At 37.5% G+C, this 26,809-nt stretch overlaps 1 protein-coding gene across 2 annotated transcripts in view; it reads left to right on the top strand.

The window, feature by feature from the left end:
* The first annotated feature begins 9,611 nt into the window (after positions 1 to 9,611).
* LOC125340999 (COBW domain-containing protein 1-like) overlaps positions 9,612 to 26,809 on the top strand; it is a 41,832-nt gene continuing 24,634 nt past the window's right edge. Inside the window, exons 1-6 of one of the 2 annotated variants that reach the window (XM_048332976.1) lie at positions 9,612 to 9,851; positions 14,113 to 14,199; positions 16,169 to 16,265; positions 18,986 to 19,077; positions 20,571 to 20,630; positions 21,233 to 21,270. In XM_048332976.1, the coding sequence (XP_048188933.1) occupies positions 9,692 to 9,851; positions 14,113 to 14,199; positions 16,169 to 16,265; positions 18,986 to 19,077; positions 20,571 to 20,630; positions 21,233 to 21,270 (534 nt within the window). In that variant the 5' untranslated portion in view covers positions 9,612 to 9,691. The remainder of the gene's footprint in view (positions 9,852 to 14,112; positions 14,200 to 16,168; positions 16,266 to 18,985; positions 19,078 to 20,570; positions 20,631 to 21,232; positions 21,271 to 26,809) is intronic. The other variant, XM_048332983.1, reaches the window with a different exon arrangement.

Genomic DNA, 26,809 nt, shown 5'->3' with positions numbered 1-26,809 from the left:
TGGGTGTCTTCTCACAGTATCCTCACCTGGCCTTCCCTTGAACAAAACTGTCTGTGTTCTAATTTTTTTTTAAAGTAGGAACACTCATCATATTGGATTAAGAGCTGATCACAAGGGGCTGGGGATATAGCCTAGTGGCAAGAGTGCCTGCCTTGGATACACGAGGCCCTAGGTTCGATTCCCCAGCACCACATATACAGAAAACGGCCAGAAGTGGCGCTGTGGCTCAAGTGGCAGAGTGCTAGCCTTGAGCGGGAAGAAGCCAGGGACAGTGCTCAGGCCCTGAGTCTAAGGCCCAGGACTGGCCAAAAAAAAAAAAAGAGCTGATCACATGACCTTGCTTTACTTTAATTACCTCTTCAGTGATCCTATCTCCAATAGATTTCAAAGGCTATATGTTTGACTGTATCAATCCATAGAAAGAATGGAATTGACCATGTGCTGGTGGCTCACTCCTGTAATCCTAGCTACTCAGGAGGCTGTGATCTGAGGATCGTGGTTCAAAGCCAGAAGGGCAGGAAAGTCAATGAGACTCTTATCTCCAATTAAACACCAGAAAACCAGAAGTGGCAGTGTGGCTCAAAGGTGGTAGAGAACTTGCCTTGAGCTGAAGAGCTCAGGGACAGTGCCCAGGCCCAAACATCAAGCCCCATATTTTATTTAATAATAATAATAAAAGAATAAAGAAATAAAATGAAAAAAGAAAGAAAGAAAGAATGGAACTGGAATGATCTTTGTGAAGTAACTGAAAATCTACGGCAAGTAGAGAACTCAGTGCTAATATCTAGTTTATGTTTAGTCTGGGGCCAATGAATGACTCATTTCTCTTGACTTACAGGATGGTCAGGATCATATGTCATAACCCAAACAATGAGTTAGAAATAAAACCATTCATTCATTAATGACAATATGTTTATGTCCAGATAAATAAAGGCAAAACAGTCAAGCAAATAAATAATGAAAAACAAAAGAGTAGCCATGTAAATAAAGACAAAAGACAGGTGAATGGTTCCCTGGAGCCTGAGGAAGAATGGAGACATGAAAAAAAGAAAAGAAAAAGAAAATAACAACAGTGGGTGCCAATGGCTTATGCCTGCAATCCTATGTACTCAGGAGGCTGAGATCTGAAGATCACAATTCAAAGCCAGCCTGGGCAGGAAAGTCCAAGAGACCCTTATCTCCAGTTACCACCCAAAACTAAACTAAACTAAACTAAACCCAAACAAACAGAAGGGAATCTGTGCTTCAAGAGGTAGAGCACTAGCTTTGAGCAAAAAAAAGCTCAGGGATAGTACCCACATCCTGAGTTGAAGCCCCACGACTGGCACAAAAAACAATATGAACACCAAGCAACTTTTAGAAATTAAGGAAGTGTTTTAAAACTAGACTGGGGGAATTGTTGCACAACTGTGTATATGTATTAAAACTCATTGAGCTGTACATTTACAGTATGTAAATTTTGCCTTAATAAAGCTGTATTTTCTGTCTGTGTCTGTGTGCACGCGCGTGTGTGCCAATATAGGGACTTGAACCTAGGGTCTGGGCTTTCACTTGGCTTTTTTGCTTAAGGCTGGTGTTCTATTATTTGAACCATGCCGCTACTTCTGGCATTTTGCTGGTTAATTGCAGATGAATTGGAGATGAACTTGTCTACCTGGGATATCTTAGAATGTAGATCCTTAGATCTCAGCTTCCTGAATAGCTAGGATGACAGGCACGAACAACAGATGCCTCGTTATAAGGCATAGTTTTAAAAAGAGAATAAGTGGCTTGAGTGGTAGAGCATCAGCCTACCAACTTCAAAGCCTCAAGTTCACCTCTTCCCCACTCCCCCCCCAATAAAAGCATAATAAGTGATCAAATTAGTAGCCTAAAGTATAATAAGAAAAAAGTTTCGGAGAAGGGAATGTGTTCACAATTATGTTCAGTCCTTACTATAAGATTTCAAGAACGTGTGATTGTTTTGACTGTTAAGTTTCAGATGGATATTCTAAAGAAACTAAGATGTAAAATGGCTGTAAACAGAGGAAAAGGCTTTATTGATTTTATTGTTCCATTTTTTTTCTTGGCATTTAAGAATCTCTTTTCTCCTTTGGGTTATCTTAAGTGGAAGAAATAGTGTAAAAGTGTCAAAAGCAACTAGTGTTTTGTCGTGTCTGTTATACCACTCAGGAAAGGAAAAGGTCCATTAGGCCTAAGGGTACCATGGTCATTGTAACATCTGAATCAATTTTTCTTTCTTTAAAACAAAAAACTCCAAGGGCTCTGGATGCTGCCCAGAGGTAGAGGGCTGGCTTAGCATGCAAGAGGCCTTGGGTTCAATTGACAGCAGGGGATGGGGAAAGCAAGATATTTGCATAGGTTCAAAGTGTCTCTCCTCTTAGACACTTATTAACTACAATGGAGAAACACTTTATGGTGGAGACATTGGCAAACACTACTTTAATCATGTGAGTCAGTAAATGGATTTCAGGTCCCTGCAAAGGTAACACAAGAGAGGGGGGCAGCATTATTTTATGATATCCTTTCAAAAAATGTGTAATCCAAATCTAATCATGAGGAAATTTAATAAGACAGACTCAGGTGGTGAGAGTCAACAAATTACTCTTCAAGAGTCATGAGAATTAAGGTCATAAAAGGCAAAGACTGGAAGTGGCTTTGTGGCTCAAGTAGTAGAGCACTAGCCTTGAGCACAAAGAGGCTCAGGGGCCACACCCAGGCCCTGAGTTCAAGCTCCAGGATGAGTAAAAAGAAAAAAAAAAGGAAAAGACTGAGCAATGTCCTTGATTAAAGCTGATAGAGCTGTGATAACTGAATAAAGTATGGTCCCTGAATAAAGTATGGCTGGTTCCTCATTGAGAAATAGGACTTTAGTGAGACAACTGGCAATTAAAAAAAAGTCTACAGATTAACAGTGTCATGTGCCTTTAATAATAGTGCAGTTAATTGTGAGGTATTAACATTGAAGAAGTGTGGAAATTTCAATTATCTTTGTAACTTTTGTAAATTGAAATAGTTGTAAAATGAAAAGTAAAATTATATTTATTATATATCTGTAAATATATTACATATATAATATGTATATCATGTATAATAAATCATATATCATATATTAATGTATTAGCATATTAATATCATACAATATTAGAGAGGGAGAGAGAGAGAGAGAGCAGGGCCTCTTGCTCTCTTGGCTGGCACTCTACCACTTGAGCCACACCACCAGACTGACTTTTTACTAGTTCTTTTGGAGATGGAATCTCAGAGACTTTTCTGCCTGAGTTGGGTTCATTCAAATTGAGATCCTCCAACTCTCAGCCTCCTGAGAAGCTAGAATTACAGGCATGAGCCACAAATGTCCAGCTCTGTTTTGTGTTTTGATTCAGCTTGTCTTAATACTTAAAGGCAAATTCTGGGTTATAATGATGCTTCATTCAAACCTTGGAAAGGTTGAATCTTATTAACCCCAGAGATTTTACATTCAAAGTACAGTGGAGTGTCTACACGTTTGTGCCCTCAAAATCACCACCATCAAAACACAATAGCCAGTTGGGCAAAGGTCCAGGTGAATTTGTTGCTACTATAATGTGTTAATTGTAAACATCATATCTGTCTCTGTTAAAATATGTTAGATTGCCAGCTGCTGATGGCTTGCACCTGTAATGTTAGCTGTGCAAGAGATTAAGATCTGAGTATTGTGGTTCAAAGTTGGCCCAGGCAGAAAAGTCCATGAGACTCTTCACTCCAATCAAACAGGAAAAAGCCAGAAGTTGAGCTATGGCTCAAATGGTAGAGTGTTCTTCTTGAGCAAAAAAAGCCAAGTGAGAATGCAAAGCCCTGAATTCCCGAATTGAAGCCCCAATGCCAAAATAAATAAATTAAATACATAAATAAATAAAAGGAAAAAAGAAGAAAGGAAATGCCAGGAGAGGATCCATGAAACTTTCTCTGTCAGTAAAAGTTTGGTGACTGCTAAGGTCTGAATGAGTCTTCCAAATTTTTATGTTGCCATGTACTCATCAATGTGGTCACAATAAGAGATAAAGTCTTTGAGATTGAGCTCTGGTGGATGGAATGACTTCTGAAAAGATGTGTATGGAGCTGCACTTTTTCTTTCTGTGGGGTAATGGCATATTTACCATCTCTTGGAGCACACAACCTTGAAGGTAACATCTTGGAAGCAGAGATTAGCTCTCCCTAAACACTAAACCTGCCAATGACTTGATTATTGGATGCCTTGGTCTCTAGAACTGAGGGATTCATTTCTAATCTTTGTAAGTTATCTGCACTCAGCTACACGGAAGGACTAAACAGTAACAACAAAGTGACTGACAAACTATAGTTCTCAAAAACTCTGGTTTTATAGTCAGGAAGACTTTGCTTTGCTTACAGTATATATTCTGGTTAAATGCAACCAACTTTTTTTTTCCCTGTGGTATTGTGGTTTGGACTCAGAGACTCTTGCTTGCCAGGCTGGTGCAATACCTCTGAGCCATGTCTTGTCTCTAGCCCTCAATAAACATCCTTTAAGGAAATTTTGGGAAATAGTAAGAGGAAAAAAGAATAGAGATATTTCATTTGTTTCTTATATTATTTAGTTTAAGAAATCATGAGCTTGTGGATTTTCTCTGAAACTATGAAAATTAGGAAGTAAAACTTAAAGCACAAATGTCAGTTTAAATTTTCTATTCACAACAGAAGATACTATTTGGTCTCTTAAAGAATTACAACATAATTGGTTGCATCATATTTTTTTGGTTTGCTCAACCCCTATTCCTTGCCTCATACTGTATTTTAGAGACAATAATGTAACACGATTTCATCAGCTTATGGCTTTCAATAATTTCTTCTCATTTCTTTTCATTTCTTCTTTGGAGGTTCTAGGGTTTGAAACTCAAAGATTTGCTCTTGGTAGGCAAATGCTTTACCACTTGAGCCACTCCTCCCGTTGAAAAAAAGAGACTGTACACAGGGCCTCATGCTTGTTAGGGAAGCACTCTACCATTTCAGCCACACCTTCAATCTAGGAAGTATTATTTTACATCCTTACCGAGGTTGTGTATCTTAATGTAGGACTACAATATTGATATTCTACCTTAAAGCAGTCATAATAATTAAAGCCATTCATCTCAGAACTTTCAGATATGTTCCCAATGTGTTTAAACGCAGTGAAAATCACCAAGTTTATGAACATTGGTGTTTAAAAAGTACTTTGTTTCTTTGCTCCAGCTAGACAAGAGGAACTGGGTTAATTTCAAAACCCTCAGTTTCCTTTTTCTCTAAGCCTGCAGCTATTGCTGCCCACTGATGCTTCTTGACTTTGTAGGAAGTTGCAAGAGTGAGAGAAGAAAACAAAAGCAAGTTGACATTCATTTTGGTTTTTCACTGATTTAAATATAGCTACAGTCCTTACTTTTTCTTCAAACATCTAACATTCAAGGAAGAAAAGAAGGAAATAAGGAGCTGTGGGGAATTACACCCAAGGACAGCAGGTCCAAGACCCAGGACTGAGTTATAGGAATCTAGACAACTTGAGAGCTTACTGCCCTGCTGGGCTCCCACTACAATGCAAATACCAAGTGTGGGTTAATACAGGTCTCACCCAGGCTTGGTATCAGTGCACTTAGAAGACTAGTTTAAGCTTTAGAGCATCAGAACCCCCCTTTGAATATTACTAATGTTACAGCAATTATAGTGCCTAAAACTTCATGAGCAAAAGATTGCTTCACTGATAAATACTTTACAATCTGGTATAGTGAGAATCCATGTTTACAATATTTGTTTTAGTTCAAGTTTAAGAAAATATCACATTAGGTTATATTAGGAACCAGTAAACTATAGAAACTATAGTCTGCTATCTTTTTCCCCCAATAACCCGCAAGCTAAGAATCATTTTTACATTTCCAGTAGACAAAAATTTTGACTGTGTGTGTGTGTGTGTGTGTGTGTGTGTGTGTGTGTGTGTGTGTGTGTGTGCTGGTCTGGGGCCTGGGGGTTGTCCCTGAGCTTTTGTGCTCGAGACTAGCACTCTAATACTGGAGTCACAGAGCCACTTCAGATTTTTGGTGCATAATTGGAGATAAGAGTCTCATGGAGTTTTCTGCTTGAGTGCTCAACTGGCTTCAAACAGATCCTCAAAACTTCAGCCTCTTGAGTAGTTAGAATTATGGGTGTGATCCACCAGTGCCTGGGTGATAATCATTTCTTGATATATGAAGACATATAAAATTTAAATTTTAAAATTCAAACTTGTGTTTTCAATTTATTGATTTGTAGTTCTGGGATTGAATCTCGAACCTTTCATATGGTAGGTAAGTGCTCTGCCACTGAGCTATATCCCAAATCCCTCAAATTGAAAACTTTGTAGGAACTTCTTTTCTCTCTTATTATTGATGGACACAATGGCCTCAAATTTGCCTTTTGGGCCTGTAAAACATTAAATATTTACTATCTGGCTTTTTTAAGTGTAGATTCCTTCAGCAATTCTGTACAAAGCTTACTGGCATCTCAACATTTGAATGCACAGATGGGCCTTTAACCTAAAAATAGTTTCATTGAGATAAAATTCACTTATAACACATCATGGAAATTTAATGCTTACAACTGATGATTTTTTAGTGTAGTCACTAAATTGTTCTATCATTAATGTAGTCAATTTTAGTATATTCTCATTGCTGTCCTCCCCCAAGCCATCTTTGCACCTGTTATTAGTCATTCCTGAACCCTCAACCACTGAGAACCATTAACCTATATTTTGTCTACAGATCTTCTTATTCTAGACATTTTATATAAATGGGATCATATAGTACATGATCTTTGTGAATTTTTTTTAATTCAGTATTATGTAAGGTTGTTTGGGGCAGAGCTAGGTGATGGAATCTACAAGAATGTACTTGAAAACAATGTGAAGGAGGGTGTCAGGTCTGTAATTCTCTTAGTCAGTAACAGTGTAGAAGTGTCACTTGTGAATAATGCATTGTGAGTGAGTGTAATGCCACTCCACAATGTCCGGTATTCCATGGAATCTCCGAGGGGCTGGGAATATGGCCTAGTGGTAAGAGTGCTTGCCTTGTATACATGAAGCCCTGGGTTCGATTCCCCAGCACCACATATATAGAAAATGGCCAGAAGTGGTGCTGTGGCTCAAGTGGCAGAGTGCTATCCTTGAGCAAAAAGAAGCCAGGGACAGTGCTCAGGCTGGGAGTCCAAGGCCCAGGACTGATACCAAAAAAAAAAAAAAAAAAAAATTTACTTGCCTCCCATGGAATCTCCGAGGACTTCAATCTGCCTACTTCAGGGTTTCCATCCAGCTTCTCTCCTATGGTAAAGTGACCTTGATCATCAAGCACAATGTATTTGCCTTATTTTTACTTAGCTAGATTATTATGTTGTCACAGCTAGTAAAGCCTTCCCATCGTAACTTTTCAGGCCAAATGCATATATGAGTTTAACAATAAATTTATTTGTAAGCTTATTTTTTGTGTCTGATGATAGGTGTGTTATGCTAAGGATTAGTTTCAAGATATATATTCACACCAGTAGGAAAGATGGAATGAATAGTATACTTCATGTAGAAATTTAGAGAAGGTAGGAAGATATCAATCACTAATCATTTAGTAGTTGGAAACAATACAGTATTTGCATCAGATAGGTTGTATGACCTATCTTGACCCAGTAATTTAACCTCTCTGTGCTTTATGTGGAAAGGGGGAATAATAATAATACTTCTTAGGACTGTTCTAAGAATTAAATATCACCAGTACACACAAAGAGGTGCTCAACCTTGTTTATAATTGAGGGAATACAAATGAAGACCATAATGAAGTATTATTTTCTAATTAGTTTATTGGTTAAAAAAGTTGATATCTGCTAGTATTAACATCTAAACCAATAGGACATTTTATATTGTGAGGGGAAATGTTTGAAATTGTACAAACATTTTGAAAAAATAATTGTGACTCTTCTTGAAAACTGTAAGATTTGCATTACTTGAGCACCAGCAATTCTACTCTCACATAGACCTCAAAGGAGAACTTAAGCACACATAGATCAAGAAAAAAATCATAGCTGCTCAGTTTATAAAAGCAAGACCTGGTAAGGTATAGTGATATATATGTAATGAAAGCATGAGGAAGGCTGAGGCAGGAGGAACATCAGTTCCAGGTCAGCCTAGGCTACAGAGCAAGAGCTTGTCTCAATGGAAAAGAAAGAGGAAGAGGAGGAAGAGGAAGATAGGAGGAGAAGGAAGAGGAGGAGAAGAAAGAGGTGTGACAGGGAAAGATCAGCAATATCAAACCGATTCATGATTATAGTTAGTAACTTAGGGCAAAAGTTGTATACTGAAATAAATAAGAGGCACATAACGCTCTTGAGTTAGGGATGAGGTCAATGGGCTCATCATAAACAAATATTGTTGGATTCTAGGGTGGGCAGCGAGAAAATCCACGGAGCACTGTTAAAGGTGACAAATGAGTTTTATTAGTTTGCAAACTGCCTTGGCCCGGGCTACCCCAGAGCTAGGAGCAGTTGCAGCCTCCAGGGGGAGAGTTTCTTTCCTTTCTTCCTTTCCACAGGCTTCTCTGCAGGCCTCCAGTTCTCCACAGGCCTCTGTTCTTTATAGACCTCTCCCCTCTCTGAGGAACTCCACTTTCCACGTGGCTCTCTGTGGGTCTCCGCTCTCCTCAAGGCTCCGCTCTCTGCGTCTGCTCTGGCTTCGACAGGCACCAGGTTTCGGACTTTCCCACAGGCCTCAGGCTCTTCTCGGCTGGGTTCCACTCTGCTCCTCTGTCCATTCTCCTTGGGCTTCTGGCTCTCAGCGGGCCTGGGCTCTGAAGGCCTTGACTCTCTTCTGTCCCAGAGCTAGGCCGCCCAGGCCTCCATTCTCTACAGGCCCAGGGTTTGGGCCTTCTCTGTCCGCAGGCCCGCGCTCCCCTCAGGCCTGGGGGGCGTGGCAATTATTACTACATGGGGTGGGGCTTCTCGTCCCCTCCCAGGTTATTAAAATATGAATGTGGGCTTCCTATGCATTAGTGACAAGATAGTATCACAATCCAACATATATGGTCAGTGAAATCATATTTGATGGTCAAAGAAATAAGAAAGATAAAAGTAATTCATGCACACTGTTAAAAGTTGCATTTATAAGATATGTAATTATGAAGAGGAAAAAATATCCATAAGGTAGAAAAACTATAATCAAACTGGCTCTGTGGCACAATGGATAGCGCATTGGGCTTCTAGACAGAAAAACTATAATCAGCTTTGCAGTATCATAATCTTACATTCTATCTCCCAGGAATTAAAATAATTTAAATCTGATAAAAAAAAATGTCAAGGTGATCAAGTGTATGTGTCACGGCTACTGTTCAAATCAAGGTACTCCAAGTTCAACAAGCTACAAAGGGCTGCTAGAGCCCATCCTGACGGCCTCGGCGGGGCAAGGCTCAGTGACCACATCCAGGGGCGTGTCTACCCATGTGGAGGCGCGTCCATCTTCCTTCTCAGGGGTGTGGCTAAGGGGAGGGCGGGTCCTCTGCTAGGAGCCCAGGTAACGGGGGCGGGACGGAAAAAGAGCTGCTGTCGCGGTGTGATGACGCCACGCCGCGGCCTGGCGCGGCGTGCTTGGCGTCAGGGGCTGAAGTTGTGTGATTTGGTCCTTCTTTTTGGACCGTGGGCCGTATTGCTGCGGGCCGGGATGTTTCCGGGGAACGTTACTGTGGAAGAGGAGGATGAAGAGTATGCGGAGGATTGTCCTGAATTGGTCCCCATTGAGACGAAGCAAAGAGAGGAGGAGGAGGAGAAGAAGCCTGGCCCTGGTGTGAAGATTCCAGTGACAATTATCACGGGGTATTTAGGTAATAATTAGTCGTCCCGGCCAGAAATAGCCGTAGGCCCCGGGGTTTGGGGTGCGGGGCCGGGGTCTGGTGTCTCTTCTGTTTAGGCCCCTGGGCCTCCTAACCCAGAGCAAGTGTCTTTGTGGTGGTGGCTGGGTTATTTGCTCCTCCTCGTAGATTGTCTCTCCATTTCTCAAGTGAGATAAAGAATTACCTTGAATTTTGTAGCCTAGACTCACCCCTCCCCTAATTTTCATATGAATTCTAACAAGTCATCTTATCCTTTTGGAGGTTAATTACCCAGATAATGGAAATAATACCAGTTACCTGTCTTAGCTTGTATTCTTCATCTGCAAAAGGAGTCAGAAAACACCTGTAAAAGTATATTGCCATTCAAGGACGTCCTGTCTGTACAATGCCTGACAATTAGGGGTACATCCCTCACTAGAACCTGACATTTGGGGAGTGGGTTGGAAAACTTTCCTCAGTAGAATCCACTTCACCAGGGGTAAAACTCTTCAAGCCATTTTTTAGCAATATTTACTCCTGTCTCACACTTTTTTTAAGCAAAGCATTGTGGGACAAAAAGGGTGAAAATGTTTGTCCTCCCTCCAAGCCTTTCAGAAACTGAAGACATTCAGGAATGCCCAGAGATACTTGAAACTTCGGTTTGTGAATGTTGTACAGTTTCCTAAAGGACAGCTGATGCATTTATTTTTCCTTGGGAACGTTTGAGAAGTATGTCTAAAACTTACTTTTAAAGGAGAATAATAAAGTAAAATAACTATATGATTATGTTGAAAATATGGAAAAAAGTTAAAAGAATATCATTCCTAGACACTGTTACAGACAGATAGGGACCAGGGATTCCTGAGGGCCTTTTACATAAAAATAAATTAGTGTTCTCCCTTACCATGCATTTGAAGTTTCTTTGCTAAATTTCCATTTTTACTCAGGACTAAGTTTTTTGAAATAAAGGAACAGTTTTTCAGTATTGCCCCACTATCATTCAGAGGTCATTTGTACTGAGAAATTGAGCAAATTTCTTAGCCAAAACAGTATACTTCAGACTTTTGCCATTGGCCTTCCCCATTTACTCCATGGTAGGTCAGTAGATCCTTGGGAATAAAAGTCTGAAGCTCTGTAATGAGTGTGACAGGACTACAGAGCAGATAACTAGAGCCAGAAACCTATGGATAGTTTTTACTACTTCAGCATTTTATCCCTTTGAAACATCAGAAACACCGTTCCATGGGCTTCTCTATTCAATTTTTCTTCTGATTTTTTCCACCTGCTCCTCTAGCTGCTCCCTCATCCATCCTCTAACTTCACAGCGATGTAGCTTCTATTTTGATGTCCTCCAGACACAAAACAATATGTTCAACATTTTATATATACATTATTGTCTTTTCAAATGCTTCTGCTTCTATCATCCCAATGTCCCAGAATACTCAGTATTTCCTTGTAACTATAATCTTTTGGCCATTTCATGTATTCGCTGTATGTTAGCACTAATCAGTTTTTTGTTTGGCTTTGTTTTTTTTCCAGTCCTGGGCCTTGAACTGGGGTCCTGAGCACTGTCCCTGGCTTCTTTTTGCTCAAGGCTAGCACTCTGCCACTTGAGCCACAGTGCCACTTCCGGCTTTTTCTATATATGTGGTGCTGAGGAATCGAACCCAGGGCTTCATGTATACAAGACGAGCACTTTACCACTTGGCCATTTATATTCCCAGCCCCACTAATCAGTTTTTATAAATGTTAGTCTGTGTCACATCCTTTAGTGGCTTCTACTTGGATAAAATTGAATTTTTTTTTTTTATCGTTGTAAAGGTGATATAAAGAGGGGGGTACAGTTACATAAGTCAGGTAATGAGTGCATTTCTTTTTGAACAGTGTTACCTCTTCTCTTGTTTTCTCCCAGCTTCTTCCTCTCATCCCCATCCCTACCCTCACTCCCATTAAAATTTTTTTGTCAACTTCTCATGTCTGCCAAACCATGTCTGAGTACTTTGAACTAATCTTAAAGATAAGCAAGTGCTGATCATGTTGTGAACTTCTGGAATCCCATTTACTTGGGAGGCAGAAGCAGGAGGATCTTGAGATCAGTCCAGTTTAGGCAAAGTTCATGAGATACTATCTCAAAAACAAGATAGAAGCCAGTGGATCATGCCTGTAATCATAGCTACTCAGGATGCTGAGATCTGAGGATCACCATTCAAAGCCAGTTTAGGCAGGAAAGTTAGTGAGACTCCCTATCTCCAGTTAACCAACAGAAAACTGGAAGAGGCTCAAAGTGGTAGAGTGCTAGCCTTGAGTGAAAAAGCTCAGGGACAGAGTCTAAGCCCTGAATTCAAGCCCCATAACTGACTGACCAACTCACTAAATGTCCCTGTTTCTCTTAGGTTTACTCTTGCATTTTGTACATCTCTGGCTGGATATATTATAGTCCTATGGCATAATCTCCTCATTCATCTAAATTCCCCACCATTTCTACTCTTAAATATTTGTAAGCTCCATAGAGGTGGAAGCTTGTCTTTCCTTTATTCACTTTTCACCAAGACATAGCATAAATCTGATCTATAATGCATACTTTTGAATGAATGTGAGCTGTTAATCTTTTTTTTAACCCTCGTAACATGGTTGATGATTAAGTTCTAGTACTTCTAGATCTCTTACATTCTTGGCTTTCTTTCAGCTTTTACTACCACTTCTTTGTGTCAGAATCATGTTCAAGTCCTCTCCCATACTTGAGCTGACTTTAAGAACTAATTCATTCTTATGACTCAAATCTGTCCCACTTTACATTTCACCTATTTGTAGTTTTAAGTTTCCCAAAGCACCCCAAAAGATGTCATCTCTTTAAAACTTTGAAAGGAAAATTACCTAAAATGTTGAAGGTATTAATGCCCGGACACTGCATAGATCTCTTCTAGTTATACCCTAGAAATCTCACAAATGCATTTTAGCAGACATATATAGCAATGGGTAACACTGTCTGTAATAGCAAGACACTGGTAACAGCCCAAATATCTACCAACAGAAGACTAGATAATGATATGTTCATATAATTGAACCCTAGTACTATGCACTTGAGAGTTTTTCTTTTCTCCCTTCGTGACCTTTGCTGTTTGGCTCAAAGATAAATATTTTTCTTCTACTTGCAATGAACATACTAGGTTTAATATGCCACCTACTGGATAAAGTTAGTGTAGCTTTATGGATCAATCTTTCTCAATACTGAATTGTCTGTTGATGCTTCCTACCTCTGTCCCCTATTTTATGCAATCCATTTTATAGTTTGTTTTAAAGCAATCTGTGGCTACTTTTAGTTACCATATAGTTAGTCTGAATTTGTATCTGGTTAAGGGATGTTGAAAGATTCTTTATGTAAAGTTTATGGAAATAAACCAAATGTACTTGGTTTAGAAACATTGTCATCATGTACAGGGATTTATTTATTGCCATTCTTGGAGCTTGAATTCAGGGACTAGGCACTATCTCTGAGCTTACTTTGCTCAAGGTTAGCACTCTAATACTTGAACCACAGCTCTACTTCCTGCTTTTTTGGTGCTTAATTAGAGATAAAAGTCTCAAAGGTTTTCCTGCTCAGGCTGGCTTCAAACCCAGATCCTTAGGTCTTAGCCTCCTGAGTTGCTAGGATTACAGGTGTGAGCCACTAGTGTCATGTTGCTTTTTTGTGCTGGTCCAGGGCCTTGAACTCTAGGCCTGGGCATAGTCCCTGAACTTTTGTGCTCAAGGCTAGTGCTCTACCACTTGAGCCACAGCTCCAGTTCTAGCTTTTTGAGGGTTAATTGGGGATAAGAGTCTCATGGACTTTCCCACCCAGGCTTTGAACCATGATCCTCAGATCTCAGTCTCCCAAGTACCTAGGATTACAGGTTTGAGCCACTAGAACCCAGCTTATATTTTTTTATTTTATAAATTATATACTTCATTCCTTGGAAGCTATTACTTAATGAATTCTTTAATAGAAATTGTGCATGCTCTCATGTTGTTGAAAGTTACTAAGACATATTAAATTGAAGCATTGATTCAATTTAAAAGATTATTTGTAAATATTTATAAAATATACATAAAGCATACTAACCAAATATTGCCTTAATAAAGTATAGTAGTCGTAATCAAAGATTGCTTTAATATTTTTCTCTAAATTCTCTTTCACTAAGTAAGTACAAAAAATACCACATTCCTAAAAATGGCAGGACCTTGTTGTGCCTTTAAAATTAGTCTTTGAATTTTGATATTCTAATATATTTTATAGGTGCTGGGAAGACAACACTTCTGAACTACATTTTGACAGAGCAGCATTGCAAGAGAATAGCAGTTATTTTAAATGAATTTGGAGAAGGTCAGTAAAGTTCAGTGGATATGTTGCAAGAACTAACAGGACAATTTGTTCCTTTCCTGATATTCTACATTTCAAAAGAGATAGAAGGTACTATAATGTAGTACAGTGATGTAAATTACTCAAATAAGATTAATTTTTAATCACACTTTATAAGCATTTGTGACACTGAAACAAAATAGTTTGTATAAAAATTCATTTTGCGTAACTTTGGGGGTTCTTACTAGCAGAATTAAATTAGATCTATATGTGAAATAAATGACTGAAAGCAAAAATATAAACACATGAAAGAAAATGTCTTAAGGGATGGAAAGGATGGTTTTGTATTATCTTGTGTATTATAATTCAGACGAGATCGGGTGCGTTCAGGGTGGTATGGCCGTAGACTGTGTATTATAATTCATAGAAAACATTTGACCATACTTCAAATACCATGAGTTCACCTATTGTAGATTGTTGTTTGTTTGTAGAGTAGTTAAAACTAAAGGTTTTTAAAATAAGTTAAACAAGGTGGGTGCTGGTGGCTCATGCTTGTAATCCTAGCTACTTGGGAGGCTGATATCTGAGGAACACAGTTCAAAGCCAGCCCAGGCAGGAAAGTCTATGAGACTCTAACCTCCAGTTATCTTCCAAAAAAGCCAGAAGAAGAGCTGTGGCTCAAGTCTTAGAGGACTAGCCTTGAGCAAAGAAATGCTCAGGAATAGCACCCAGGCCTTGAGTTCAAGTCCTAGGGCCAGCACACGTGCACACGCATTAAACATATAGTCTCCATTCTTATGTATTCTAAGCATCAGTAAGATTATCTGTTTAACTTTTCGCCCTTTTTGTCTTAAATATTGAACTGGTAAAAATATCTGTAGTTTTGTTAAATGTAGTATTTTAATTTTATAGTTTTTATTTGGTAAAATCTCACTTTTAGCAAAATGTATAATTTCTGTTGTTATATTACTTAAATCATATACATTTTTCAGTTGTAAGTACGTGAAGGAGTTAAGCTTTATGAGTAGCACTGGATCCCTGTTAATAAAATTTGATTTCTGGTTTCACTATCTCATGTTGGATGTTCTTTTGGGGTCTCTCTTTGTGGCTTAGGCTGTGCCTCAGTCTATTGATTATAGTTGCCTAGGAAAGTTCTTTTTAGACAAAATAAAAATCTTAGCTTTTCTTTTTGTGGTGCTGGGGATTTCCTAGTTTAGGAATCTTTTTCACAGTTTTATACTTGACAGCATTCTCAATACTTTCTTTCATGTTTTACTAATGTCTTGTATATCCTAAGTTGTGTAACAATCCTTTAAAAGCTTTTTATCACCACCTAACTGAAATATGAGTTAGTAAATACAAGTGAAAGCCTTTTTTTTTTCTATTTAACATCTTTCCCTGGGCGTGGTATATTGCTAGAAAAATAAAACATTTTTAAAATCATTTTCAGAACAAATATATGTATCTAATTCTTTCCCAAATAAGCATTATTGGGGAATATTTCTGTATTTGACTAAAAGTAATTTGTGAATGAGCATAGATATTCTAATAGTTCAAAAGCCCTCTTTAGAATGCATTAGGGTTTTTACTCATATTGGAGATGAGAACAATCAGTGTAGTAGGAACAATTAGAAGACAAATGTAAAAAGGAAAATAGATAAGAATCTTTTAAGAGGTGAAAGGCCAAATAAGCACCAATCTAAAAAATAGTTGAATCTCTCTAGAAATTTTACTATGGACAAGAAAAAAATGCTTTCAGGCAAGCTGTTTTATGAATAAATGGAAGTGGGCTAGTGAGAGACCTAAGTAGGAAATAGCATGTTCATAACTTGTTTAGGGACTTTAAAGCTTAAATAATCTGGAGAACTGTAACTTAAGTATTTAGGCCACTTGAACAGCGTAAAAGAATACAAATTTTAGTTCTTGTTGAAATCTGTTTATTTTGAATACCCTGATCTTTGATAGTTTAAAGAGTGCTTGTTCATTTTTCTAGGAAGTGCATTAGAGAGATCCTTAGCTGTCAGCCAAGGTGGAGAGCTCTATGAAGAGTGGCTGGAACTTGGAAATGGTTGCCTCTGCTGCTCAGTAAAGTAAGGAATATGTGGCCGTGGGCTTACTAGTTATGTTTTTAGCTTTGATTTTCTTGTGTAGTTTGCCTCAAGTTACACACTTTGCTTAGTTATATTTCCAAGTAGGAAACAGATTTTCTCAAACTTATTTCCTGAAACTGTTTCTTGCTACTAAATTTTACATCTGCTCTAATGCCATTTTCTTTCTAGTGAGATTTTCAGGGGCTTGAACTCAAGGTCCAGGTGCTATCCCAGAGCTTCTTTTGGTCAAGGCTAGTGCTCTACCACTTGAACCACAGGTCCACTTTTGGCCTTTTCTTTTTCTTTTTTTCTTTTTCTTTTTTTTTTTTTTTGGCATTTTAGTGGAGATAAGAGTCTTCTTTACTATCCAGGCTGATTTTGAGCCATGATCCTTACATCTTAGTCTCCTAAGTAGGTAGGATTACAGAATAAGCCCAATGCCTGGTGTGAATTTTTTTTTTATTTTCAGGATTTATTTAATTTGTAATGTCTTGTCCATGAAACTCTCATTTCTTATGTAAAACATATTGTTCTTAACCTGTCAGACTTATTTTAGAGTATGTAGCCTCTAAAAACAAAAATAAATGATTGTCAAAAAGTTGAAGCCAGGTGCTGGTGGCTCATGCCAGTAATTTTAGCTACTCAGGAAGTTGAGACCTGAGGCTCATGATTCAAAGCCAGCCCAGGCAGAAAAATCCATGAGACTTTTATCTCCCAATACACTACCCAGAAAAAGCTCAAAGTGATGTTGTGGCTCTAGTGGTAGAGCCTTGAGCACAAAGAGGCTCAGGGACAGCACCCAGACCCCGAGTTTAAGCTTCAGGACTGGCAAAAAAAGAAAAAAAGAAGAATTTTACATTCTATCAGTGAAATTTCCAAGGATAGTACCCATTTTGTTCATTAAGAGGTTTAGAATCCTAGTAGCATTCAGATGTTTCGTGGATAAATTAGGGAATTCATAATGCACTTTTGATTTTGTGTATTCTAGTGAATCAGGCTTCTTCATTTACTACATGAAGTGTTTGATGTTATTAGGAAGAATGAAGTAGTCATAACATACTTTCTTTTTTTTTTGGCCAGTCCTGGGCCTTGGACTCAGGGCCTGAGCACTGTCCCTGGCTTCTTTTTGCTCAAGGCTAGCACTCTGCCACTTGAGCCACAGCGCCGCTTCTGGCCGTTTTCTGTATATGTGGTGCTGGGGAATCGAACCTAGGGCCTCGTGTATCCGAGGCAGGCACTCTTGCCACTAGGCTATATCCCCAGCCCATAACATACTTTCTTAAGCAGCCAAAATGTAAAACATCTAGTATTTTCCTTCATAAGAAGAAAAGGAAATTTGACCTAGTACTCTAATTCAGAATAGAATTAACTGATACATAATGCTAATATTCCTTTAGCTGTATTTTTAAACTACTATAGGACATAAATTTTATCATTATCTTAGAGAGTGAAATTTTTCTTTCATACAACTGTAAAAATAGTAAAGATGACTTCAGTCAGATAATGCCCTCTCTACTTTTAAGTAAAATAAATCAAAACACCGACTCATCATACACATTTCTCTTTGTGTGTATGTGTGTGCATGCATGTTTGTGTGCATATGTGCGTGTGTGGTGACTGATTTGACCTCATGGCCTTTTGCTTCTTGTTCCACTCGCTTGTGGATGGCACTCTGCCTTTTAAGCTACACTTCTAGTCCAGCTTTAAAAAAAAATTAATTAATTTTTATTAACCTTAAGTAGTTGTTCAAAGGAGTTTCAATCCAACATATCAGTTTGTAAGTATAATGCATCTTTTTTTGTTTATTTATTTTGTTTTTTGTTGCCAGTCCTGGGGTGTGGACTCAGGGCCTGAGTACTGTCCCTGGCTTCTTTTTGTTCAAGGCTAGCATTCTGCCACTTGAGCCAAAGTGCCACTTCTGGCTGTTTTCTATATATGTGGTGCTGGGGAATCGAACCCAGGGCTTCAAGCACTCTTGCCACTGGGCCATATTCCCAGCCCCCTAGTCCAGCTTTTTGCTTGTCAATTAGGAATAGAATCCCAAGGGCTTTTTTGCTTGGGCTAGCTTTATACCATTATCCTCCAGGTCTCAATCTCCTAAATACCAAGGATTACAGGTATGATCCATAAATAACAGGCTACATCCTTCTTTTTATCTGATGGTACATGCACCTGTTTTCTTCTCTTCATTCATAAGTAATGGATGAACTCTTTTTTTTTTTTTTTTTTTGTAGTTTTGAGACAAGGTGTGATAACCATGTAGACCATGGTGGCCTTAAACCTGTGATCCTGGGCTGGGAATATGGCCTAGTGGCAAGAGTGCTTGCCTCGTATACATGAAGCCCTGGGTTCGATTCCCCAGCACCACATATACAGAAAACAGCCAGTAGTGGTGCTGTGGCTCAAGTGGCAGAGTGCTAGCCTTGAGCAAAAAGAAGCCAGGGACAGTGCTTAGGCCCTGAGTCCAAGGCCCAGGACTGGCAAAAAAACAAACAAACAAACAAAAAAAACCTGTGATCCTGTGCCTTGACCTCTGAAGTGATGGAATTATAGGCATGCCACCCCATGCCCCACTTGGGTGGATATTCGTTGAGAAGCTTAGGAGGGAGTTGAAATTTCATGTATCTAAGGACATTGTGATGTGCTGTTGAATGTATTTTAAAATTCTTGTAATAATTTGAAAACATTCTGGTAATAAGCTGTGTATTGGTATTTTCCAGGGACAGTGGCCTTAGAGCTATTGAGAATTTGATGCAGAAGAAGGGAAAATTTGATTACATACTGTTAGAGACCACTGGGCTAGCAGATCCTGGTAAGAAATGACATTAGTAATCAGAATATTATTCTTTGATATCTAGTGTTTGTATTAAAGAAATTTTTTGTGCCGGTTTTGGAGCTTAAACTCAGGGCCTGGGCACTGTTTCTGAGCTTTTTTGTTCAAGGCTTGCACAGATTTAGAACAAAAGCTTTAATATACTCTTACAGTTTTAACGATATATACTCTTACAGCTTTGTCAATAAGCAAATGTCAGTGGTAATAGTTGTAACCTATTTGTCTGAATAGAAATCAAATTTTTAAAACTTATGGAACTATTTAAATATAATGTTTGGTGTCTTACTAAGTGAAAAAAAATTGTGGCTTTTGGAGTAATGATGCAATAGATTTACTTTTTTTCCTCCAATATTAATTAAAATCATATCTTTCACTAAGAAAGTGACGGGAATTCTTATTGGCAATTCAGTTGTTTCCTATTTAGGAGACCGAGATTCCCCATTTCTAAGCTAAATAATTGTCATGGTAAAGTAATTTCCTTGAGAAGGACGGGCATTGATTCAGCCCCAGTTACTCACAAATCCTATTTCAGTCAAATTGGAAAACTATTAAGTTTTGGGGGAAAAAAATCAATAGGTATCAGGAAACCATTAGATCCCGTGGCCCTTGCTATATCTTGCATGAGTAATCGCTGTAAGCAGCTGACAGGTATTTCAGTGTTGACACAGAGTGATGCTTGGAGGACCACATCTTGTCAGGGTAGGTGAGCAGCTTCACACAGTGGAATGAGTTTACTTCTTATTTCCCCGATGCTCATTCTTTTAGACAGCACTGTCATTAACTGGGCCCGAGATGCTTTGAAAAAAAAAATCACATACTTTCCTTGCTGTCAGTTTTCTTTCTCTTGTGTGGTGGCACACTAATCAGGTTGTGTGGTTTGGTCTACAAGCCGATTCTGTCAAAAACAAGCTTTAATTTATCACTTACAAATAAGTTTTTCCTCAGACCCAAACTTTATGCACAGCACTAAACAAATAGTGAGATCAGTTACTTTCTCCAGAGAATTTATATCTTTTTACCTCCTGTTCTTTTCCTATTCTTCTATGAAAGTCATAGGAATTTCCTTTGTTGGACAGAATGATTTTGAAGTTGTCTATGTTTTGTTCATTTTTTCTTTGAAGCAAGAATTTATTATTTGTGAACTGCATGAATATTTAGGAGATCGGAAATGAAAAATAACTTCTATGCCCAAATTGCTTGTTATCATCAGTTGGTAAATTATGTGACATCAACCCAAGCTTGCTGTGTGTGTCAAGAGTTGCTCTATTTTGTTTGTTTTTGAAGAGATAGGAAGAATAGAAGTGACTGTAAATAGTAAAAGGTGTGTTTCCAATAAAATGACTGAAAGTCCAAGTTTAGCCAGTGTGTATATTTACCTGCTAATTCTATCAGGACACATTAAAACAAAAAAAATTATGCTCTGCAGTTTGAAAAAAAATTCATTTAGTGAGTAATATCATATGCACTTCCAGGTGCTGTGGCCTCCATGTTTTGGGTTGATGCTGACTTGGGGAGTGAGATTTATCTTGATGGTAAGTTAATAATTTTCTTTTGCTTTTAGGTAAATTTATTTTTATGATTAAGCTCATGTTTTTAACTGAATTGATTGAAGATTTAGGTACTTGTTTTATAATATAAAACATTTTTATGAGCTATGCTTAGAGAGCCTAGGAATAAGATAACTTACACTGTCTCATTATTTAGATAATTTAAAATCATTATTTAGATAATTAAAATCTTAATTTTAATTATTTGGAAATAAATTAGGAGAATAACTTGTTTTCTGTAACTTATCACATTTCACTTTACATTATAAAATTTCTTATATTTTGGATTGTAAGCTTTTAATCACCAAAAGAATCTTTTTTCTTATTTGTTAACTTAATTTAAAATTTATTTCATGCCTTCTTGGTACTTATAAACAGTGATAGGCACTTAGTTCATATTTGAAATGCACTTACTTATTCCTGTCATTGAATTGAACTACATTGGTAAGCGGAAAAAAAAATTCTTCATTTTAGTGAGTAGCATTTGTAAACTCAAAAACATTAGTTTATTTTTTTTTCTCAACTACGGTTGTGCAATATTAATAAAAAATTTTAAAAAGGTGATTAAAATGTTTATTCCTTTATAGGTATCATAACTGTTGTAGATTCAAAATATGGATTAAAAGTAAGTTGAAAGATTATGAGTTGCTAAGTGTTAAGAGCTAGGAAAATAACATTTCATTGTATTATTTTGTCTGTATAGCTGTTTGAAACTTAAATTTTTTTCAAAATAGTATTTTGAATAATTGATACAATTTAATATACATTTTAAAAGTATCATTTTTTGTATTTAAATGATTTCATTTCTGTTCTCATTTGATGTTAAGGTAAAATTTATATTTACTATAATAATTTCATAATAAGGCTGTAGGGTCAGAATAAAGTTTGAGTATGTAACTCCAGCATAAATCCTTCCAATATAGACACATTTTCTGTTTGGTGGAAGAAATTGATCTTAGTAAAGACATTAGTTTGTAAATTGCTACCAAACATAAGCTGGAAGTCAGCTGTGAAAAATATTGCTTTACAAACAGAGAAAGGAAGGGAGGGAAGTGCAGTCATTATACATAATGTACATATGTGAAAATGGAACAGCATAACTTGAGGGTATGGATGGGATTGGGAAAGATGGAGGAGCAGGATGGAAGAGGTGACATTGATGAAGATACATTGATGAATTGGCCTTGATTATCTGTACTGATAATCTCACTTGTTGGATTGAAACCCTTTTGTGCAACTACTTAAAGATGATAATGATAACAACAACAATAACAATAATAAAATGCTGCTTTACTTCATCTTGAGGAAAGTAGAATTTATATATAGGGCCAATGAGGAGAGATTCCCCATCAATAGACACTGCTGGAGGGATTGGCCTACTAGTAGCTTAGATTCTCAGTTGCATTTAGTTGACTTCAATTTGTAAAATGTCCTTAATAAGATCCTTAAAAACATTTTGTTGCATAAAGTATAACTGTCTTTCAACTCCTCAAGTGCAGTATTATTACTAAAGGAATTAGAGGATGAATTTATCCTCTGTCCGAACTATCCTCACAGCAATCTAGACATGCACAGGGACCAAAGAAAGAAAGCTTCAAGAGATTTAATTCAGTATTTTAAAAATTAGTCATTTTAATTATTTCCCAATTTAGCTGTACCTGTTGATTTTTGAAGTTTTTCTTCCAAATCGTCAATGAAACCCAGGCTCTAGGAACATATATCCAATTTATCAAGTTGCTACCAGCACTACTTACCCAGCCCTTTACCCTCACCTCCCATAAAGTGGAAGTTTGGAAGATAATTCCTTTGTTGGACTTTAAAATTTACATTTATGAATAGAGTAATAATCAAAGACTCCAAAATTTGTGAATAGAATAGATATCAAAGACCCCTCAAATTATAATATTTTTATAGTTTTTGCTTTATAAATCTAATGGCCGTTTTAAATCATATTTCAAGCAAAAAGAATACCCCAGAACTTCCAGATTCTTCATTTTGAAGGGTTTTTGTTTGTTTGTTTTTGCCAGTCCTGGGCCTGGGCTCTCTCCCTGAGCCTCGCTATGTTCAAGGCTAGAGCTTTACCTCTTGAGCCACAGTGCCATTTCTGGCTTTTTCTGTTTATGTGGTACTGAGGAACCGAACCCAGGGCTTCATACATGCTAGGCATGCACTCTATCACTTTACCACTAAGCCACATTCCCAATCCTGAAGGTTTTATATATTATGCATATGTCTGAATCCACCTCCTCTATAATCTTATTACCAAATTTGGGAGACTTACAGAATAGCATAGTTAACAGCGAGGTCATTTCATTTGTTGTTAATAGACTTAACATGCTGCACCAAAAGTCAAACTATGTTTTAGGATTATGGGAATAACCTTAGATGCATAATTGGGTCTAGTGAAGACTTAAATAGGATCTATTATCTGAATGATACAGGCTGAAAAAAAAACAAAGGAACATTTTGAATAATGCAAACATAGTATACATTTAACCCCCTGCCACCTTGATAAAACCTCTTAAATTATTAAATCAATAAACCTACACAATACTGACATACTGTCAGGATAATGGAAACTTTAGATTTTCAAAGTCAAATGCCAGATAAATAACTTTGCCTTTATATAAAGAATTTGCCAACTTGTCCAATTCCAGTGGTTGCAAAGCTTGACCTCAGTAGCTGCTTGGGATTCAGAGAATTCCGAGGCAGTACAAGTAATGACACTTGGATAATGGGCAGCAATTTAAGGGTGTCATGCTTCACAGAGCCAGCCCATCACAAGTAAAGCTGAGAAATGGTACCCTGTGGCCAGCCAGCAAAATTGAAACTGAAATGGTAATTGATATCATGGGCTATCACTCTAATGGGATTGTCACCCATTGATCTGAAATATTCATTTTTTAATCATAGGCAAAGAATTGGACAAGTGAAAATGACAGCTCTCTATTCTCAAGACTTGACACCCAGGGTACTGACATTGTTCTTTTCAAGTCTACAAATGTGACAGCATTTAATGCAATAGAATCAATGAATGAAGTTACACATAAAAGGTCAAGTGAGCAGTTTCTCTTTGGCTCCTCTGTTATATTGCACAAGCTGTTGAGACAGTTCAGTCAGAAAACAGTTTGGCTTGGGAAAGGCCAGAAACATAAATAGACATTATGCAGTCCTCTTTTTTTTTTCTTTTAAGCTGAAAGTGTTAGATCTTTGTGAAAGAATCTATACAAAAGAAATTGCTGGTGCTACTCCTTCTTCAAATGATGTCTGACATCGTTGATACAGATATTTTCCCACTGTGGTTAATAGCACTGTTCTTGCTTAGCCAGTGAGTTTTATGATAGTCTTAATTTTACTAATGTTTTTCTGATCCAGCTTGCTTTCTTTATTTTGCAGAAGAGGACACCTTGTATCCCTTCTACATATGTACAGTAGTGTTATCAAAGGATTTCTTGGTTTCTTTTCTAAGTTTATTCAGTTAAAGCCAAAATTGTATATAATTCAGGCACACATTTGCTCTCTGATATATGAGTATATTATATACCTGATGAATGTGAAAGTTACATTCATCAGCTCATAAAAAAGCCATGATTATCTGTGATGATTACATGTTATACTCTTAATAGACTTGTGTGTGTTGGTAGGCTTGTATTTGGGGGAAGATTTGTAATTATTTTTACATTAATACTTCTGGACTGTCTAGAAGTAATAAAATGTTAGTCAACTCTATTTAGCTTTGAATGGAGATCTCTTTTAGAGTTGTAAATGGATGCAAAACATTGTGAGTTACTTTGTGAAACTCTTATTTTATTAATTACATTTAAGATGGACATTAAAAAAAATATAGCCAATGCTTCTGTCTTATTTTTGTGCTTTCTAAACTCACAGACAAATATGCAAGAGCAACAATACTGTATTTTGAAAAATATTCCAGAGTAGTTTATTTTATTTTTAAAATTTGTTGTACTGGGGTTTGTACTTGAGGTCTCAGACTCTTACTTGGCTTTTTTGCTCAAAGCTGGCACTCTACCACTTGAGCCACAGTTCCACTTCTGGCTTTTTGGTGGCTAATTGAAGATAAAAATCTCATAGACTTTATTGCCTGGGCTGCCTTCAAACCACAGTCCTCAGATCTCAGCCTCCTGAGTAGCTGAAATTACTGCTGGTACACAGTTTTTTTGTTTTATAATTATCTGCAGTATTATAGGGTCATCCAGAGGCAAAAGCCATGTTACCACTCAGTCATTATTAAGCAGATTTACTGATCAATGGGAAGGGATTTATTACATAATATTTTTCATATACCAACATCTCTGTGTCTATGTTAGCAAATAAGGGGGTGGAGGTGTTAACCACAGTTAATTTAAGAACTGTGTGTTGGGCCTTTGTGCCAAGCATTTCTCTTGGGTTTGATAGTCATTCTCATTCTCTTGAAACTCATAGCCTCATTCTCTAGAGACAGAGTCTGAAATAATAGGATTTGTTGTAAAATTAACATTGACCTTGGTCTTTTGTCATGGAATGACATTTGATACAGAATTCTCTAAGTTCTGTGACTTCCATATTGCAAAGTCTTTAGTTGAATTTATAGGATTGTCCTCAAGGTGAAAGTAGGGTTTTAGTTTGGTTTCCCATCCCCCAATAGTATTTGGTAAACTTTTGAAGGAAAATGTTTTCTTTCATAGTCTTAACCAATATCGTTGTTTAAAATTCTTGCCAGCTTTCTATAATGTTCTTAAGTACTTTTGTACTTATGTACCAATACTTTTATGATCAATACTATTTTCTTTGTTTCTATTTTCTTTTTCTCTTAGTGGTAGTCTAGAGTTTGAACTCAGGGCCTTGCACTTGTTAGGTAAACTCTCTGCCACTTAAGCCATGCATCCAGCTCTTTATGCTTTAGATTATTTTTTTAGATAGGATCTTAACTTTATGCCCTGCCAGTCAGGGATCATGGCCCTTTTACTTATGCCTCCTTTGTACCTGTGCTTATTTCTTGAGATATACTCAACTTTTTGCCTGAGCTAGCCTTGAATCCCAGTCCACCTGATCTCAACTTTCCAAGTGGCTGGATTACGGTCATGAGCCACCATGCCCAGCTGAATGTCTTCAATAAAAATAATAAAGTGATAGCCCTGGGATGATATCTGAGCATGAAATCCTGTGATGGTGACTGTTTTACATGTAGTTTCTTTATAAAATAGGAATAGTTATTTCCTATAATTGCTATATAGTCTAAATGAAATAATATGGCTAAAGGGATTTAATAATGTATGACACTCGATTCAGATATATACAGTATTACTACAATCGAGATCTCAGTAACCAGTCTTTTTATTGTGCTAGGAAACCTCTGTTGAACATTGAGGTGATGAGGTGGGAATATAATTTTTCAGAGTAGAAAAATGCCATTTTCCTTGTGGCATTGATGACTTTAGGACATAAGTAGAATTATTGGGAGGGAAGCTAGTTTCAGAGAGATGTTTTCATGTACCTCATGGTTTGGGTCCCTGTGGTTCATACCTGTAATCCTTGTTACTTGGGAGTTTGAGATAATGGAAGAATCTGGTTTGAGGCCAGCTCAAGCAAAAAATGGCCAAAGCAGAAGGGGAGAGTTGGGTAATGGATATAGAGTCATAGCCAGAGAGAAGGAATAAGTTTCCATGCCCCATTACACAGGATTATTACATCCAATAGTAGCCTAGCCTAGAAAGCAAATTCACAAGAAAAGAAGATTTTGAATGTTATCATAAAATCCAATAATTGTGTCAGATGATCAGTAACCTGTATTCTGGATTGATCAGTACATTTGTATGTACTAGAACATTACACTGTATCTGTAAAGATGGCCACCTACTACCTGTCAGTTAAGAAAAAGGCTGGGCTATTCAGGAGGCTGAGATCTGAGGATTGCAGTTTGAAGCCAGCCCAGGCAGAAAAGTCCCGGTGAGACTTATAACCATTCAAAACTGAAATGGCTCTGTGGCTCAAGTGGTAGAGCACTAGCCTGAGCACAGAGAGGCTCAGGGACGGTGCCCTACTTCCTGAGTTCAAGCCCCACAGATGACCAGATAAAAAGAAAAAAAGAAGAAACTATAAGAAAGGTCTTTAGTAGTACAACTGGGATGGTCTCATTAGGGGCAAGAAAGCTGTCTTTTAATAAA

This window comes from Perognathus longimembris, chromosome 1, assembly GCF_023159225.1.
Source record: "Perognathus longimembris pacificus isolate PPM17 chromosome 1, ASM2315922v1, whole genome shotgun sequence".
Lineage (NCBI taxonomy): Eukaryota > Metazoa > Chordata > Mammalia > Rodentia > Heteromyidae > Perognathus > Perognathus longimembris.
Note: the sequence above shows the minus strand (reverse complement) of the source record. Positions and strands in the feature narration are given on the sequence as shown.